Source organism: Equus przewalskii, chromosome X (assembly GCF_037783145.1).
Source record: "Equus przewalskii isolate Varuska chromosome X, EquPr2, whole genome shotgun sequence".
NCBI classification, from domain to species: Eukaryota; Metazoa; Chordata; class Mammalia; order Perissodactyla; family Equidae; genus Equus; species Equus przewalskii.
Genome location: NC_091863.1, coordinates 36,871,842 through 36,886,103, shown reverse-complemented (window position 1 = coordinate 36,886,103; position 14,262 = coordinate 36,871,842). Strand labels below are relative to the sequence as shown.

At 42.2% G+C, this 14,262-nt stretch overlaps 1 protein-coding gene across 21 annotated transcripts in view; it reads right to left on the bottom strand.

Moving 5' to 3' along the window:
• KDM6A (lysine demethylase 6A) overlaps nucleotides 1-5,689 on the bottom strand; it is a 206,637-nt gene extending 200,948 nt beyond the window's left edge. For 16 of the 21 annotated variants that reach the window (XR_011536274.1, XR_011536276.1, XR_011536278.1 and 13 more), the window contains exons 1-2: nucleotides 5,062-5,625; nucleotides 4,784-4,847 (exon numbers count right to left, since the gene is read on the bottom strand). Coding sequence is in view for 15 of the 21 variants with exons in the window: in XM_070606391.1 (XP_070462492.1) it covers nucleotides 4,784-4,847; nucleotides 5,062-5,222 (225 nt within the window). In the remaining 6 variants the exon portion in view is untranslated. Of the gene's footprint in view, nucleotides 1-4,783; nucleotides 4,848-5,061 lie in introns of all 21 variants that reach the window. The other 5 variants (XR_011536275.1, XM_070606393.1, XM_070606384.1 and 2 more) reach the window with 3 other exon arrangements.
• Nucleotides 5,690-14,262: the final 8,573 nt, after the last annotated feature.

Here is a 14,262-nt window from a genome sequence, read left to right as displayed (position 1 = left end):
CTTCAAATTTGCAAAATAATACTGGTACTATATAAATAAAAACTAAATGTTACATAGTCAAGACAGAAAAAGATTTTTTTTCTTCTGTAGTTAGCCAAGCACTGAACCTGCACTTTGGTTTAAAGTGCGTGGCGCACCACTCCACTTTACCACCTAAGTCACAAAAACTCATCTCTCAGGCAGTTTTTCTTAATAACCTAAAATATCTAGAGGTGGTAGTCAAATGTTCCCTAGTCATTTCCATTAGTAAGTGATTCCATGGAAAGAGCTATCCAGTGAAAAATAAAGTCAGAACTTAGAAAAGTGCCTGTTTACATAATCCTGCAGTTCTAATTTGTGCCCAGATATGCAAATATTTTCTGTAATCTCTTACTACAGAGCTTTATTACCAGGGATGCATTAAAATTTTAGGAAATGGATAGTAACTGCCTGAGACTTTGTCCAGATAAACAATAATAACTATAACTGTTTACAAGACAACTTTCCAAACTAGAAAATACTTTTTAAAATGCATCAAATTACGGCCAGCCCTGGGGCCAAGTGCTTAAGTTCATGCGCTCAACTTTGGAGGCCAGGAGTTGGCCAGTTCAGATCCTGGGCACAGACCTACACACCACTCACTCATCAAGCCATGCTGTGGCGGTATCCCACATAAAAGGACCTACAACTAGGATATACAACTATGTACTGGGGCTTTGGGGAGAAGAAGAAAAAAAAAAAAAAGAGGAAGATTGGCAAGAGATGTTAGCTCACAGCCAATTTTCCTCACCAAAAAGCATACTTAAAAAAAATGCATCAAATTAAAGATCTAATTTTCAAACACAAATCAAGACATTATTCTGTGGTTACTTTTGTAATCTAAACACTAACCTTCTTTAACACTGGAAATGAATATATCCCTTTAAGTGCCAGCAAATTAAAAAAACACATAATATATAATAATTTTAAACATCAACGTCCAAATATTAGAGTATAAAAAAGCCACCTCTAGAACTGACCTAATAATTTTCCCCTACCATCTACATGCAAGCAAACCAAATGTAGGAAAATACATGCTTTAATGGATCTTAAACTACTTTCATTACCCACAAACTTAAAAATGCCAACTATTTTAATACTAATTATCTCCTAGAAAAAAAAGCACATACATTTTTAAATCCATAACTTCTTCTAGCTATTCTACATAATCTTTCTATTGATTAATATAATTACGAAAAAGAGTTCCAATAAAACTGAGTATTTAGGACAAACTTAAAAATGATATAAAGATACTTCAAAATGAACAACTATGTATTTTAGCAATAGTTCCCTGACGAGAATAAGAGTCCCCAGCCCTTTAGCATTATATTATTTTTATAAATATACCTTATAGTATTACTATATTTATATTCACTATATTAATGCTATATATTACTACACATTATACTTTAACTCAAATCCTTATCCAACTGGAAACAAAATTAACCCAAAAGATTTTCAAAAATGTACTAAAAAAGTCAGCATAATTTCTGCTAAAATGTTGCATTTAATTACTTTTCAGTAACTCCACTGTAATTTAAAAAATAACAATCTTGAATTATTATGTTACCAAAAGACTAATGGTCAGCATTAAAGAGCAAAGTAGTCAAGATCATATTATATTTCAAGAACTCTGATTAAGCAACCACTTGCTATTTACAATCTTTTAAAGATTTTTTAAAGATAGTACTACAAAAATAATGTACTGTATTACTAATTCATTTTTTTAATCCAAAACCCCAAGCATTGTATATCAAATGGCAATGGTACAAACCAAAATTCTTTCAATGACTCTAATATAAATGAATCTTACAAAAACATTCCAAGACTAACAGAAATTAGCAGTTCGGAGAAAGTATCCTCACACCTGGAAAAGGAACACGTAAGTTTAGGGGCAAGTAAGAGACCCTTATTAAATGTTTTAAACTCTCCGATGCTTTTAAGTCAAGAGTTATCTTTTTTAGAACCTACAAATTTGAATTAAAAAATTTGAAAGAAGATCCAAAAATATAGAAAGGAATAATAATTTTTGAAAACAAGTAATAATAGCTAAGTTTCTGTCAGAAAGAAAAAAAAGTTATACAAGGTCCATGCTAAATCTGTGGGGGGGGGGGAGGGGGGATGACAAAAATCGTAGCTAAAAAGAGAATCCTGGAAGTCACTCAATTCCATTATCTGCCCTCAGCTAAGTAGCATGAACCTACCCCAACAAAGAAAAGCCAACTCTTGTTTTCAAGACTTTCAGAGAATAAGAATTCTGAAACCAACAGAGCTCAACATTCCACAAAAACATACTGTTTCCCAAGACTGTTCAAAAGATGGATGAAACTAAATAATTCAATCCTTCTTACAGCAGGACTCTAGCTCATTCATTCTATTCAGAACCCAATTCGAACACATGGTGCGACGTTATATAACGTCAAGCTTTACATTACACATTTCGCTGGTATGTTCAGGCTCACAAGGATGTAACCAAGAACGGCATGAGGTTGAAAGCACATACTCCAGAATGTGCTATTTTAACGTGAAAGTTAATGAGTCTTGATCTAAATAGGTAGGACCTCACAGGCATTGAGTTTGAAATAATGAAGAATTTTTTTCTTTAGCTCAACAAAACACTTAGTAGTTTATCAAATTACCCAGGATTTTATGAAGCCTTAATTCTTCCCCAAAACATATAATAAAGCTTCTCAAGTTTCTCATTTTTGTTACTGTACACAAACATTAAGAAAGTAACACACACTTTCACAAAAAAAGTATTTGAAAATCCTCAATTCTTTAAAATTTAAACTCAATAGTACATAATAATTGCATGGTTCAATATTACAATCTGAAATCCAATGTTAAGCACCATCCACACTGAATCCATCTAAATATGATCATCCTGAGACATGAAATCATCAACTAGCATTTTACGTATCATCCACATAAAACATCAGATTCCATTTGCTTCTTTATTACCATAACCAAAAGCAATAGATTTGGCCAAACTTTTACAAATGAATTATCTCTGCAAACAATTTTACCAACTCCCTATTAAGCCGGCAATAATCATTCCAAGATAAAATAACGCTCCTTAAATTTAAATATTTTGTTTAATCTTTGGAATGACAACTTTGACAGCAGTCAAGTATCTTAAAATAAAATACTTTACTTAGATTGAAAAAAATTTCAAGGCTTAAGTCATTGATGCTTAAGTCATTTCAGAGCTAGTCACTACTCATTTTTCCAGCGATAATTTTAATGAAGGCAATTAATATCTACATAGTCAAAGTTTAGTTCAAGTTATCTATATCGGTTAAAGGCTTATAAGCTTACTGAAAAGGATTATTTCTGCTCAGCTTTCTGGTCGTTATGCGCGGTGGAAACCCCTTATACTTAGTTACTTTGAAACAAAAACAGAAGTGTAATTACAGATAAAAGGAATTAGCGACTCTCCTACAAACTACAGACTACAGACAAAAATTCAGGACAAGTCAATTAAAAAAAAATCAACTGAAGAACAAAATGCTAGGCTTTAGTCATTTCAAACTTCCTTCTCAATTGCGACAATAAAGCTAGGTGTCAAATGCAAAGCCACTGATTTCAGCCAGAAAAGAAAATGTCTAATGGATGCAACACCTATCGCACGCACTCCAAGTTTCACGGTCCCAATTAAGAAGAAAGCATACAAACGTCATTTCAACCAGATTTTGGTCAGGAGACACAAACTGATGCAGACAGATCGAGACTCCAACAGCCTTTGTTCAATAGCTTACGGATGGGTAACTAAATGTGCTACAGGTTGATAAGCATTTACCAGGCTTATGAATGCTGCTTCCAAGCTTTAGAAAGGTACAAGAATTCTATATGCAAATAATCTTGGATAATTTGTATGAAACACCATCGAGCTACACACCCCGAAGGAGAAGGCTATTCATCGCTACTATTTATTTCCATGTTTACCTCTCCTCCCTCCCCCAAACCCCCCCCCTTCACTTTCTCCTCCCACCCTGTCCCGCCATCTTGGGCCGATAGGAGCAGCCATTACTTAACTAAATGACAGTGCCAACAACTTTCCACACAAATAAACAGAGGCTACACCCCGAATCCCCCCTGGCCTCCCCTGTCAGACACAGAGGGAACGAGGCTTCAAAAAGAAAACACATTCACAAATAACTGCAGGATTTCTATAGCAGAAAGACCCAAAAAGTAAACAAGTCACCTAACTTCAGGTAAAACCCATCTCAATCGAGATGCATGTCAACAGCCCAATGCAAACTCTTCGCCGCCCTAAACTACGGGCAACTTCCCCCTTCCGGGAGCAGGGACACAAAAAAGCCCAAAACGTTGGGTTAACAGTAGACATCGCGAAGAGGCTGCCTGAAGGAAAAGAATAAAAACCACGGGAGACAAGTACGTCGGACGTTTGGGTAAATGTGCACACATGTGCTATCCCTTGACCTTAAACAGGCACCCAGGAGATCGCGGTCTCCCCGCAAAAAGCCGGGAAATCACAGGAGATTCTGTCGACCCGGTGGAGCTCGGCCCCGAAGCGCTGCCGTCTCTGTTCCCCCAGCTACAAGAGGAGAGGGCGATTTCGCAAGGCAGCGAGCGAGGGAGCCGGGCGTGGGGGAAGCAGAGGCAGGAAATAGTTTTCCGGAAGCCCCTCGGCCATCGTCCGCCGCCACAATGCGCGCCGGCCCGGCCCGGGGCCGCGGAGCCCGGGGCGAGCGGGCGCCGGCCGCCGAGCCCGCGTCCGCGCTCCGGCCCGCAGCTGCCTTACCTTGCCCAGTAGGGCCTTCGTCCTGGCGCCATCTTCCTGAAACCTCACGAAGCCGAAGAGGCGGCTGTGGGGAGAGACACACGCGGCTCGTTAACGCTCCGGCAACGCTAGCGACCCATCCCTGCCCGAGCCCGAGGCCCCGGCAGCGGCCCCGGCGCGGAGAGCGCCAAGCCGAGTTGCCCGCCCCGCCGCCGCCAGAGGCGAGCCGCGCTCGGGCCTCCCCGGCGAGCGGCGCCGGCCCGTCCGGAGCCGACCGGGCGGGTGCCGGCGGCCCGTACCTGTCCAGCCCGCCGAGCGCCTCCCTCTCCTCGGCTGTCAGGCTGGGGGACGCCTCCTCGCTCTCGCCGCTCGCTTTTCCCGCCGCCATTTTCTTTTCCTCATCACCGAAAGCGGCGGCGGCGGCGGCGGCGGTAGCGAGCGACACTCCGCAGGATTTCATGGAAACGCAGGGAATTCACAACTCCAACGCCGACACCCCCCCCGGGCCGGGGCCCGCAACGACGCCCCCAATCTCCGCGCGGGACCGGCACACCAACTTTATCGCCGCCTCCTCCTCCGCCGCGAGCGGCAGCGACGAAAAATCCCAACGCGGCGGCAGTGAAGGCGGCGGCGGCAGGGGCTGCGGAGCCCCCGGGTCGGCAGCAGCGGCGGCTCGGCTGTAGGGTCACATCGCGGGGGCGGGCGGGGAGCAGCCACGGGCGGGGACGGCGGGAACGGCCGGAGCGCGCAGGGCTGGGGGACACGGGGGGGATTCGGTGGAGACACAAACTTCCCCGGCACCAGCACAAAGTTGTTGTAATTGTGTCACACAGCGAACCCCACGCCGCCGCCGTGACCCCCCCTCCCCGCCCGGCCAGCGCCGCCAATCGGCGCGGCCCGCTCCCCTCACGTGACCTTTGTTGACTCACGTCAGCCGTGGCTCCACTTAACTTGCTAGCTGCCCGAGCCCCGCCTACCGAGGCCGCCACCGACGGGGAGCGGGACGCACGCCAATTCCGGCCGGTGGTTGGCTGCTAGGCCCGTCTGTCGGGGGGGAAGGGTTGTCACCGAGAGGGAGTAGCCGGTTAGGTTGTGCTAGTTAAATACACTGGGGCAGAGAATGGAGGGTCCGGGCCGTGTCACCTCGGGAGCCGCGGCGGGCTCGGGAGGGGGAGGGGAGCGGTGGCGAAGGGCGAGGTCCGGCACCGCCCGCGGCGGGCGCGAGCTGTGAGCGAGGACGCCATGGACGGCCTTTGCCTGCCCAGGAGCTCGGAGGTGGGCCTGGGCCGCGGCTCCGGCGCTCCGCGGGCCCGGGCCCCACACGGCCTGGTAAGGGTCTCGTCGACTGGAGGGGGCGCCCGGCCCCTGACCTCCGCCCTGCGAAGAAGGCGCACACTTTTGGTATCGCTGGAGATAATGGCCTCCGCGAGGAGCGGCCAGCGACCCCGTGCCCCGCGGCTCGGGCGCCGCCCTAGGCCAAGCCTGCGCTCCCGACCGCGATCCCCTCCCTCGCGTCGCCCGTGAGCGGGGAGAGGCCTCCTGACCCCCGGCCGGAGGGAACGAAGAGGCGCCCCCGGGGTCTGGCTCGCTGACCACGGCTCCCCACCGCCGAAGGTCTGTTGGCGGCACTTTGGGGCCCCATTTTCGTGTTACTTGCGTTTTATCAGTACTTAGTTGTAGTATTAGAAGAAAAAGCAATGACGAGAAATTGTTAAGCGGGATCTCCAGAATGATGGTTTCTATTGCTGTGACCTCAGTGGGGCCTTCATGGAAGAGTTGGGGCTCCTTGTGGCCAGGCCTGAGAGAAGACATAATTAAGATCCTCATCACAGCTTGCAGCCCAGAAAAGCCTTTTCTATCCCCCACAACATGCCTTAGACAACAATAATACATTCTTGTTCTGGCCGTGTCTCAGGTGCAAATAAAACTCACTAGTCTGGCTTTCAATCCATAGTATAATTGGGAGAAAAAGAAAATATGCTTTCGGCCCATTATTCTTTTCAAAAGAAATTGAATAAGACATGTCTCGTATAACAGATCTGTTACAGGGCACACCTCCAGTCTTCAGGGATAGGAAAGTATGAATTAATGGACATAAGATAAGGTTTCCTTTATAAACGTGAACTCTTGTATATTTTCACTAATATAACCAATAGACAAGAAATATTTAGCTTGGATTTCAAATTATAAGGAAGACAATTCAGTGCTGACTCAGTAATCCTAGCAGTATTCAGTGAGAAGCTATGAAAATCCCAACGGATTTTGCACACACACACACACACACACACACACACAGTTTTAAATTGTTCCCCTGAGACCAGTAACTAGACTAACAAACTGTGGTTTTATATAGATTATGTTTCATGTTTAATTACTTTCTCTGAAACACCTCTTCCATTCTTTATGGTATTCCATATTACTTGAATGACTGGGTATAGAAGGCTGAATATTTTCTACAGCTAAATTAACACATGCATTGTTAACTTTGTCACAAGCGATGACCTTCAAAGCCTGGGAGATTTTGACATCACTATCTCCCCCACCAAAAAAACACACACACCCACATTTAGACTTGCACAAGCAGAGATAGAAATTTTGCCAGTATTTGGCCATCTTCCTGGAGTTAGCGGTTCTTGACTCAGACAGGCCCTTTCCAAGAATTATAAGGCTACCGACCCCCAACCCCTCAAAACCTTCTTTCCCACCACATAATCATTAGTAGGTAATAGCAGCAGAATTGGATGCCATGGGTGAGGTTGGAGTCTGGCCGACCTGAATTCAGTTCTTTCCTCTGCACAGGCTGCATGACCTTGGGAAAGTTACTTATCCTCTAAGCCAGAACTCTATGTCTAGTCTGACTATAGATATCCATACTCTATCATGAAGCATGAGATAATTTTTATACAGTAACATAAGTCCTTACATCACTATGTAATTTTTTAGGTCTCATATAGTTTAAAAACTGTCAAATAAATGTATGTACAATAGGTATGAAACCTCCAAGGTTTAGGTCCTTCACTGGAGAGAGAAATGGGGAGTTGGGATAAATGATTTTATAATTATTTCTATGAAAAGTGAACCTGAAAACCCATATGGAAAGCAGAGCAGTTGAGCCAAAGGAGCATGAACTGTGGAATCGTACAGATCTAAGTTCGAATCCTAACTCTACCACTTGATAGCTGGGTGACCTTCAACAAGTTAGTCTAATTTGAGCTTCAGTTTTCTCATCTGTGAAAAAGAAAATATAGCCACTTTACATTATTTTGATGATTAAATGCTATAAGGTAGGTAAAATGCCAGACACATAATATGGATTCAAAGACCTCAAAAAAATTGGAAGGTTGGAATTTCTAAAATCCTTTCTAGCTTTTACATTCTGGGTTCTAAATGTATTAATCACTGCTCTACCAATCATTTCCTCTTTATCCCTCTGCAACCTCCCTATAAGCCCAACACATAGGCAGTCCTAATCCACCTTTCACGTGGGGCATATATCCCCAACATTGCTACATCGCTCCTTCTTTATTCTAAAATTAAGCCTTATATCACTTAGTGCTGATTCTTGTTTCATAATTCTAAGTTAATACACTAGGAGCTGGGGAGAGTAATTTGACTTTACCAAGTTGATATGACTAATATATGCACAGGTAAATAAATATTTTTAAATTATATAAAATGTGTATCATGCTGAATCAGGTTATGGACTAATTAGGGCATAATTTGAAGTGATATTAATACGTAAGTGCCATCAATTAATATCAAAGGAGAAATCCATTCAATTACAGAAAAATAAATTTAACTTCCTTTTAAACAACTAAATACTTAACCTGAAGCATTTAGGAATATATTGTTCAATTATAATGTTCATGCCATATAACCTATACAGATAATAAAAAGTCACATAACAGAGTCATGATTTATCTAGTCTTATAAATAAAACTGTACTTATCCTTTATATCAGGATCAAAAATAAATTCAAAAAAATTTACCAGCTCTTCCTATACTTACCAGTGTCATAAAGATTATCCAGGAGCTGGCCTTGTGGCCTAGTGGTTGAGTTTGGACCCTTCCACTTTGGCAGCCCAGGTTCAGTTCCCGGATGCAGACCTACACCACTCATAAGCAGCCATGCTGTGCTGGTGACCCACATACAGAATAGAGGAAGATGTTCACTCAGGGCAAATCTTCCTCAGCAGAAAAAAAAAAAGATTATCCAACTAAAGTCTGAATACGTTGATGACAAAAATAATATAGAGTAATGGTTGAAGGGAGATAGGGAGCCAAGTACAGACAGGCTCAATTATAAAAACTTCAGTTGTCAGAATAGTTTTAGGACTTCTGGAAGAAGCCGAGACTCCCACACCCATCAGGAGCCTAGACTTCCACCCTCACCGGGCTATAATGAGGCACCTCAAATTCCCCACCATGCTCCCACCACCCTGGGGAGCCTGGACTTCCACCCCCTTTCAGCAGAATGAGGCCTCACTCCCCCTCCCTGCTGAGTTGGTGTCAGAGGAGGCCTAGTGGAGAGTCAGGACTTTCACCACTGCCCGGTGGTAGCAAGGCCACCACTCCCATGGTTATCAGTGGAAGCAATGTTGGGAGCAATAATGAGGCACCGCTATACCTCCCAGCCAGGGTGGTATCAATGAAGGCCAAGTGGGGAGCCAGAACTCCCATCCACACCCAGCAGTAACAGGGAGACTGTCCCCCTCCACCAGTGTCAAACAAGGTTGAGTGGGGAACCTGGACTTCCACCCCCACCTGGCAGTAACAAGGTAGTGCCTTCCCTTCCCCCACCAGAGTGATGTCAGAAGAGGCCTGCTAAAACAGAAGATTAAGGTAAGATCCAGAGTTTCATAATACCCAAAATGTCCAGGTTTCAATCAAAAATCACTCAGACCAAGAACGAGGATAATCCCAACTTTAATTAGAAAAGACAACCAACAGATGTGAACACTAAGGTGAATTGGATGTTCAAACTACCTGACAAGGATTTTAAAGCAGCCATCGTAAAAGTGTTTCAGTGAGCGATTATGAACCCACTTGAAACAAATGAAAAACTGGAAAGTCTCAGCAGAGAAATAGGGAGTTTCAACAAAGAAATAGAATATACAAAGCAGAACCAAATGGAAATTTTAGAACTGAAAAATATAATAACCAAAAGTTAAAAACTCAGTGTGTGGCCTCAATATTAGAATGGAAGGGATAGAGGAAAGAATCAGTGAACTTCAAGACAGAACAATAGAAATTACCCAGTCTGAACAACAGAGAGAAAATAGACTAAAAAAAATAATAAACAGGGCCGGCCCGGTGGCGCAGCAGTTAAGTGCACATGTTCTGCTTCCCGGTGGTCCCAGGGTTCACCAGTTTGGATGCCGGGTGCAGACATGGCACTGCTTGGCACGCCATGCTGTGGTAGGCATCCCACATACAAAGTAGAGGAAGATGGGCACGGATGTTAGCTCAGGGCCAGCCTTCCTCAGCAAAAAGAGGAGGATTGGCAGCAGTTAGCTCAGTGCTAATCTTCCTCAAAAAAAAATAATAATAGAGCCTCAGGGATCTGTGGGACTGTAACAAAAGATTTTAACACTTGTGTCATCAGAGTCCCAGAAGGAGAGGAGAAATAGATCAGGGCCTAAAAAGCATGCGAAGAAATAATGGCTGAAAACTTCCCAAATTGACATGGTCCCTGCCTTAACTCCTACTTGGAGAGTTGTATAAATAAATTCTATATTATGATACAGAGGCATGAGTGCTAGAAGCTTTGCTCAAATGTCTGGATGCTCATAGAAGAGGTATCTTTACTAGCCTAGAGGGGCCAGATAAGCTCCTAGAAAACAGAAGATGGATTGGTAGGAGCTGAGGGAGTGGGTATAAGGGTGCGTGTGCATGTGTTCCAGGCAGAGGCAGCAACATATCTGCAAAAGCACAGAAACCTAAGAATATGACACTTGTGGTAAATTTGGCAAGTTGAGTATGGTAAGGGAAGAATTGGGAGTTGAAGTTGGAAAATTGAAAGTTGGAAAATTAGGCAGTACCATAGAGTCTAGAAAGGCATACTAAAGAATCATACCAATGGTTATAGTGATTTTAGGCACAGAAATAATGTCTGTAAGGTTGCTATTGGTGTTAGTGTTACTGCTTTCAACAGAAGATTTCTTTTTACCTGGACTCAGCAGCTGACACCAAGCTCAATGACTTTTGGCTAGCTGGCTGGTCTAGCCCTTTTGCTAGACCAAGGGTAAGAAAACCATAACCTACAGACCAAATCCAGCCCGCCACCTGTATTTGTACAGCCATTTCATCACACTTTAAAATTACATGAAATTCAAATTTTGGTGTCCATAAATAAAGTTTTATTGGAACACAGTCATGTGTTATCTATGACTACTTTCACGAACCAACACAGTTAAATAGTTGCAACGGAGAATGTATGTGGTGCTCTGATTTCTTCACAATGCTGCTTGGTGCCCTACGGATCACAGTGATGCTGTTATAACTTGGCAGTGTTTCAAGTGCCATGTATATAACACCATGACATTTTTTATTAGATTTTACCGGTACATAGCTATCATGTCAAAACAAGAAAAAAGAGGAAAACGGACTTCAAATGTCATGCTTTTAAGGCACAGTGGAGTGTGGATTATTTTATCAAATTTGATAGCAAAACATTTATCATGCAAGAACACTGTAGCTTTGCTAAAAGAATACAATGCACATCAACATTATCACACCACACTCATCACAATATTCCCAACTGACAAGAAAGCAACAATGAGAACAATTAGAGAATTTAAAACAGAATATTTCATCACAGCAGAATTTCTTCACAAAAAAAAAAGGCGGCAACCAAAGTAATTTTCTGAGTGGCTCATTTCTTAGCCAAAGGAAAGCTGTTTAATTAAATTGTGTTTGATTACAAGAACCAAAGTAATGTGTCCAGAGAAAATAAATTTAAGACTATTAGCCTTTCAGCTAGAACAGTTGCTTGAAGAGATGAGGACATCGGAAGCAACATCAATAGTCAATTAAAAAACAAGGCAATTAACTGAGTGGTTTTCCTTGGCTCTTCATGAGTTAACAGAGAATACTGATACTACTCAGTTGTTGTTTATTTGAGGCGTCAGTGCCTTGTTTGAATTGACTAAAGAATTAGCCTCTGTGTATAGTCTGCATGGAACAACTACAGGAGAAAATATTTTCAAAGAAGCTGAAAAAGCACTGATTCAGTACAAGATGAAGTGGAACCTGCTAAGATGTGTTAAAATTGATGGTAGTAAAAATATATGTAAAGCAGAAAAACACTTATTCGAACAAATTACAAAGCGTGTGAAAATGTAAAGTGTTTAAGCCCTATGGCTATTCATTATTCACCAGTACTTTAAGGTAGTATTTGAACTTATGTGTTATTGCACCAGCAGTGTCAATGGTAATTTCATTACTCTCATGGACTTAACCATCGTCAGTTCTGTCAATTTTTATCAGAAGTAGAAACCAAATATTCTGACTTGCCCTATCACACAGCGGTTCAGTGTCTTATTAGTGGCAGAGTTCTATTTTGATTCTTTTGAGCTCAAGACCAAACTTGAAAATTCTTGAATGAGAACATTAGCCTTCAACCACTATTTTCCAACTAGGAATGGCTTTGGAAATCAGCTTTTGCTGGAGACTCGATAATATATCTTAATGAATTTCACCAATTACAAGGTAAAACACTTATATGTAAAACTTATACAACGGTAGAGTCATTCTGATGAGAGCTAATATTGCTTGAATTACAAGTAAGGTCAAGCCACTTTATATACGTCTGTGCTAGCAAAAGTTAAAGTAAGAAGCAAATTATCCATTCCTATACAAATTTGCAGCACATATATTTTCCAAGCTCAAACTACAGTTCCAAGCAGCATTTTTCAGACCTCAATGCAAGTGCAAAGGAAATTTCCATATTTCAAAATTCATTTAACTGTGCAATTGAGGAGTTTCTACCTAACCATCAATTGGAAGTGATTAATCTGCAATGTAATGACATATTAAAAGGCAAATATCAAGAGAAGAATCTAATAGAATTCTATAAATGCCTTCCATGCAATGAATATGCTCAATTAAAATCATATACACATGCATTGATGTCAGTGTTTGGCTGTGCCTATCTGTATGGAAAGACATTTTCAAAAATGAAATACATAAAATCCCACTACACATCGCATAAACAGATGAATATTTGCAAACTAATCTGATGATAAGAGAATACTAATTTTGAACCCTAATTAAGCAAAATGTATTCCAAAAACAAAGAACCCCATTCTCGTCATTCATAGACCTGTATTAGCAAAAATTGTACTCAATTATTACTATTAGATTTTTAATTTCATCAATAAAATATTCGTGGAAATTTGTTTTCTCTCTTGTTACGTAAGTATCTACATAATATCTGATTTTTCCTCTTGGCCTGCAAAATCTAAAATATTTACTATCTGGTCCTATATAGAAAAAGTTTGCTGACTCCTGGCCTAATTTGTTCCATGGAGGCTTCCAGTTCAAAATGATATATTGCTATTTGCCCCCAAATGTATCCTGGCCTAACTTCTCACAAAAATCCCCAAATACAGAAAAAAAGGCAAGCTTTCATAATATCAAAGACTAAAACTGACAGGTAACCTAAGGCTTGGATCTGGGTGAAAGTGATGTTAATTATGAGGCAGATGGTTCTAAATGGCTGGATTAAGAAAATCCCAGTCATGATTGACCTTGGCTTCATCTCCTCAAAGACACTGACTGAAAAAGGTAGGAAGTCACTTATTTAAAGCCCACACCCTATCCCCTCATGACCCACCATCTGTCTCCCAACTCACTGACTTGGTGTCTAAACCAATAAAAGATGTCAGTTTCTCTACCCTTGAAGGCTGCTCGCCGGTATACTGATCCCCACCCCCACCTCCACTCCTTGTCCCCTAGACCCCTCTAGTTCCTATTTATCTAGGCAGATAGATAAAACAAGTGGGCAGGAAATAAGAGAGAGATCGGGAGGAAAAGAAAGGAGGCTTAACATTTAAGGAGGTGCAGTCCCCATAACCATGACTGGCTTCATAGGCGTGCAACCTGTGCAGTTGCACAGGGCCCCAGATAAAAAGGGCCTCATGCTTTGTTTAATGCTCTTCTGTCGCTGTCTTGAAATTCTTAATTTTTGAACAAGGGGCCCCGCATTCTCACTTTGCATGGAATTTTCCTACAAATTATGTAGTCGGTCCTGTCCAAAGCTTTAAGGAAAAACCAGCTTCTTGAACAGCCCTGAGAGAAGTTTGTGCTGGAAACTATGTTGTGTATCACATTAGTAAAGAAGAGGTACACAAGGTGAAGTCAGAGTGTGTAGACATTAGTGTGCCCTTCAGCTACAGACTTGAGATGGAGATTCTGCCACTACTTCCATGGACAGATGGGGAGTCCAGGGGTAACTGGCCCAATCACCTGTAGACAGATATTGAACCCACAGAAACCCT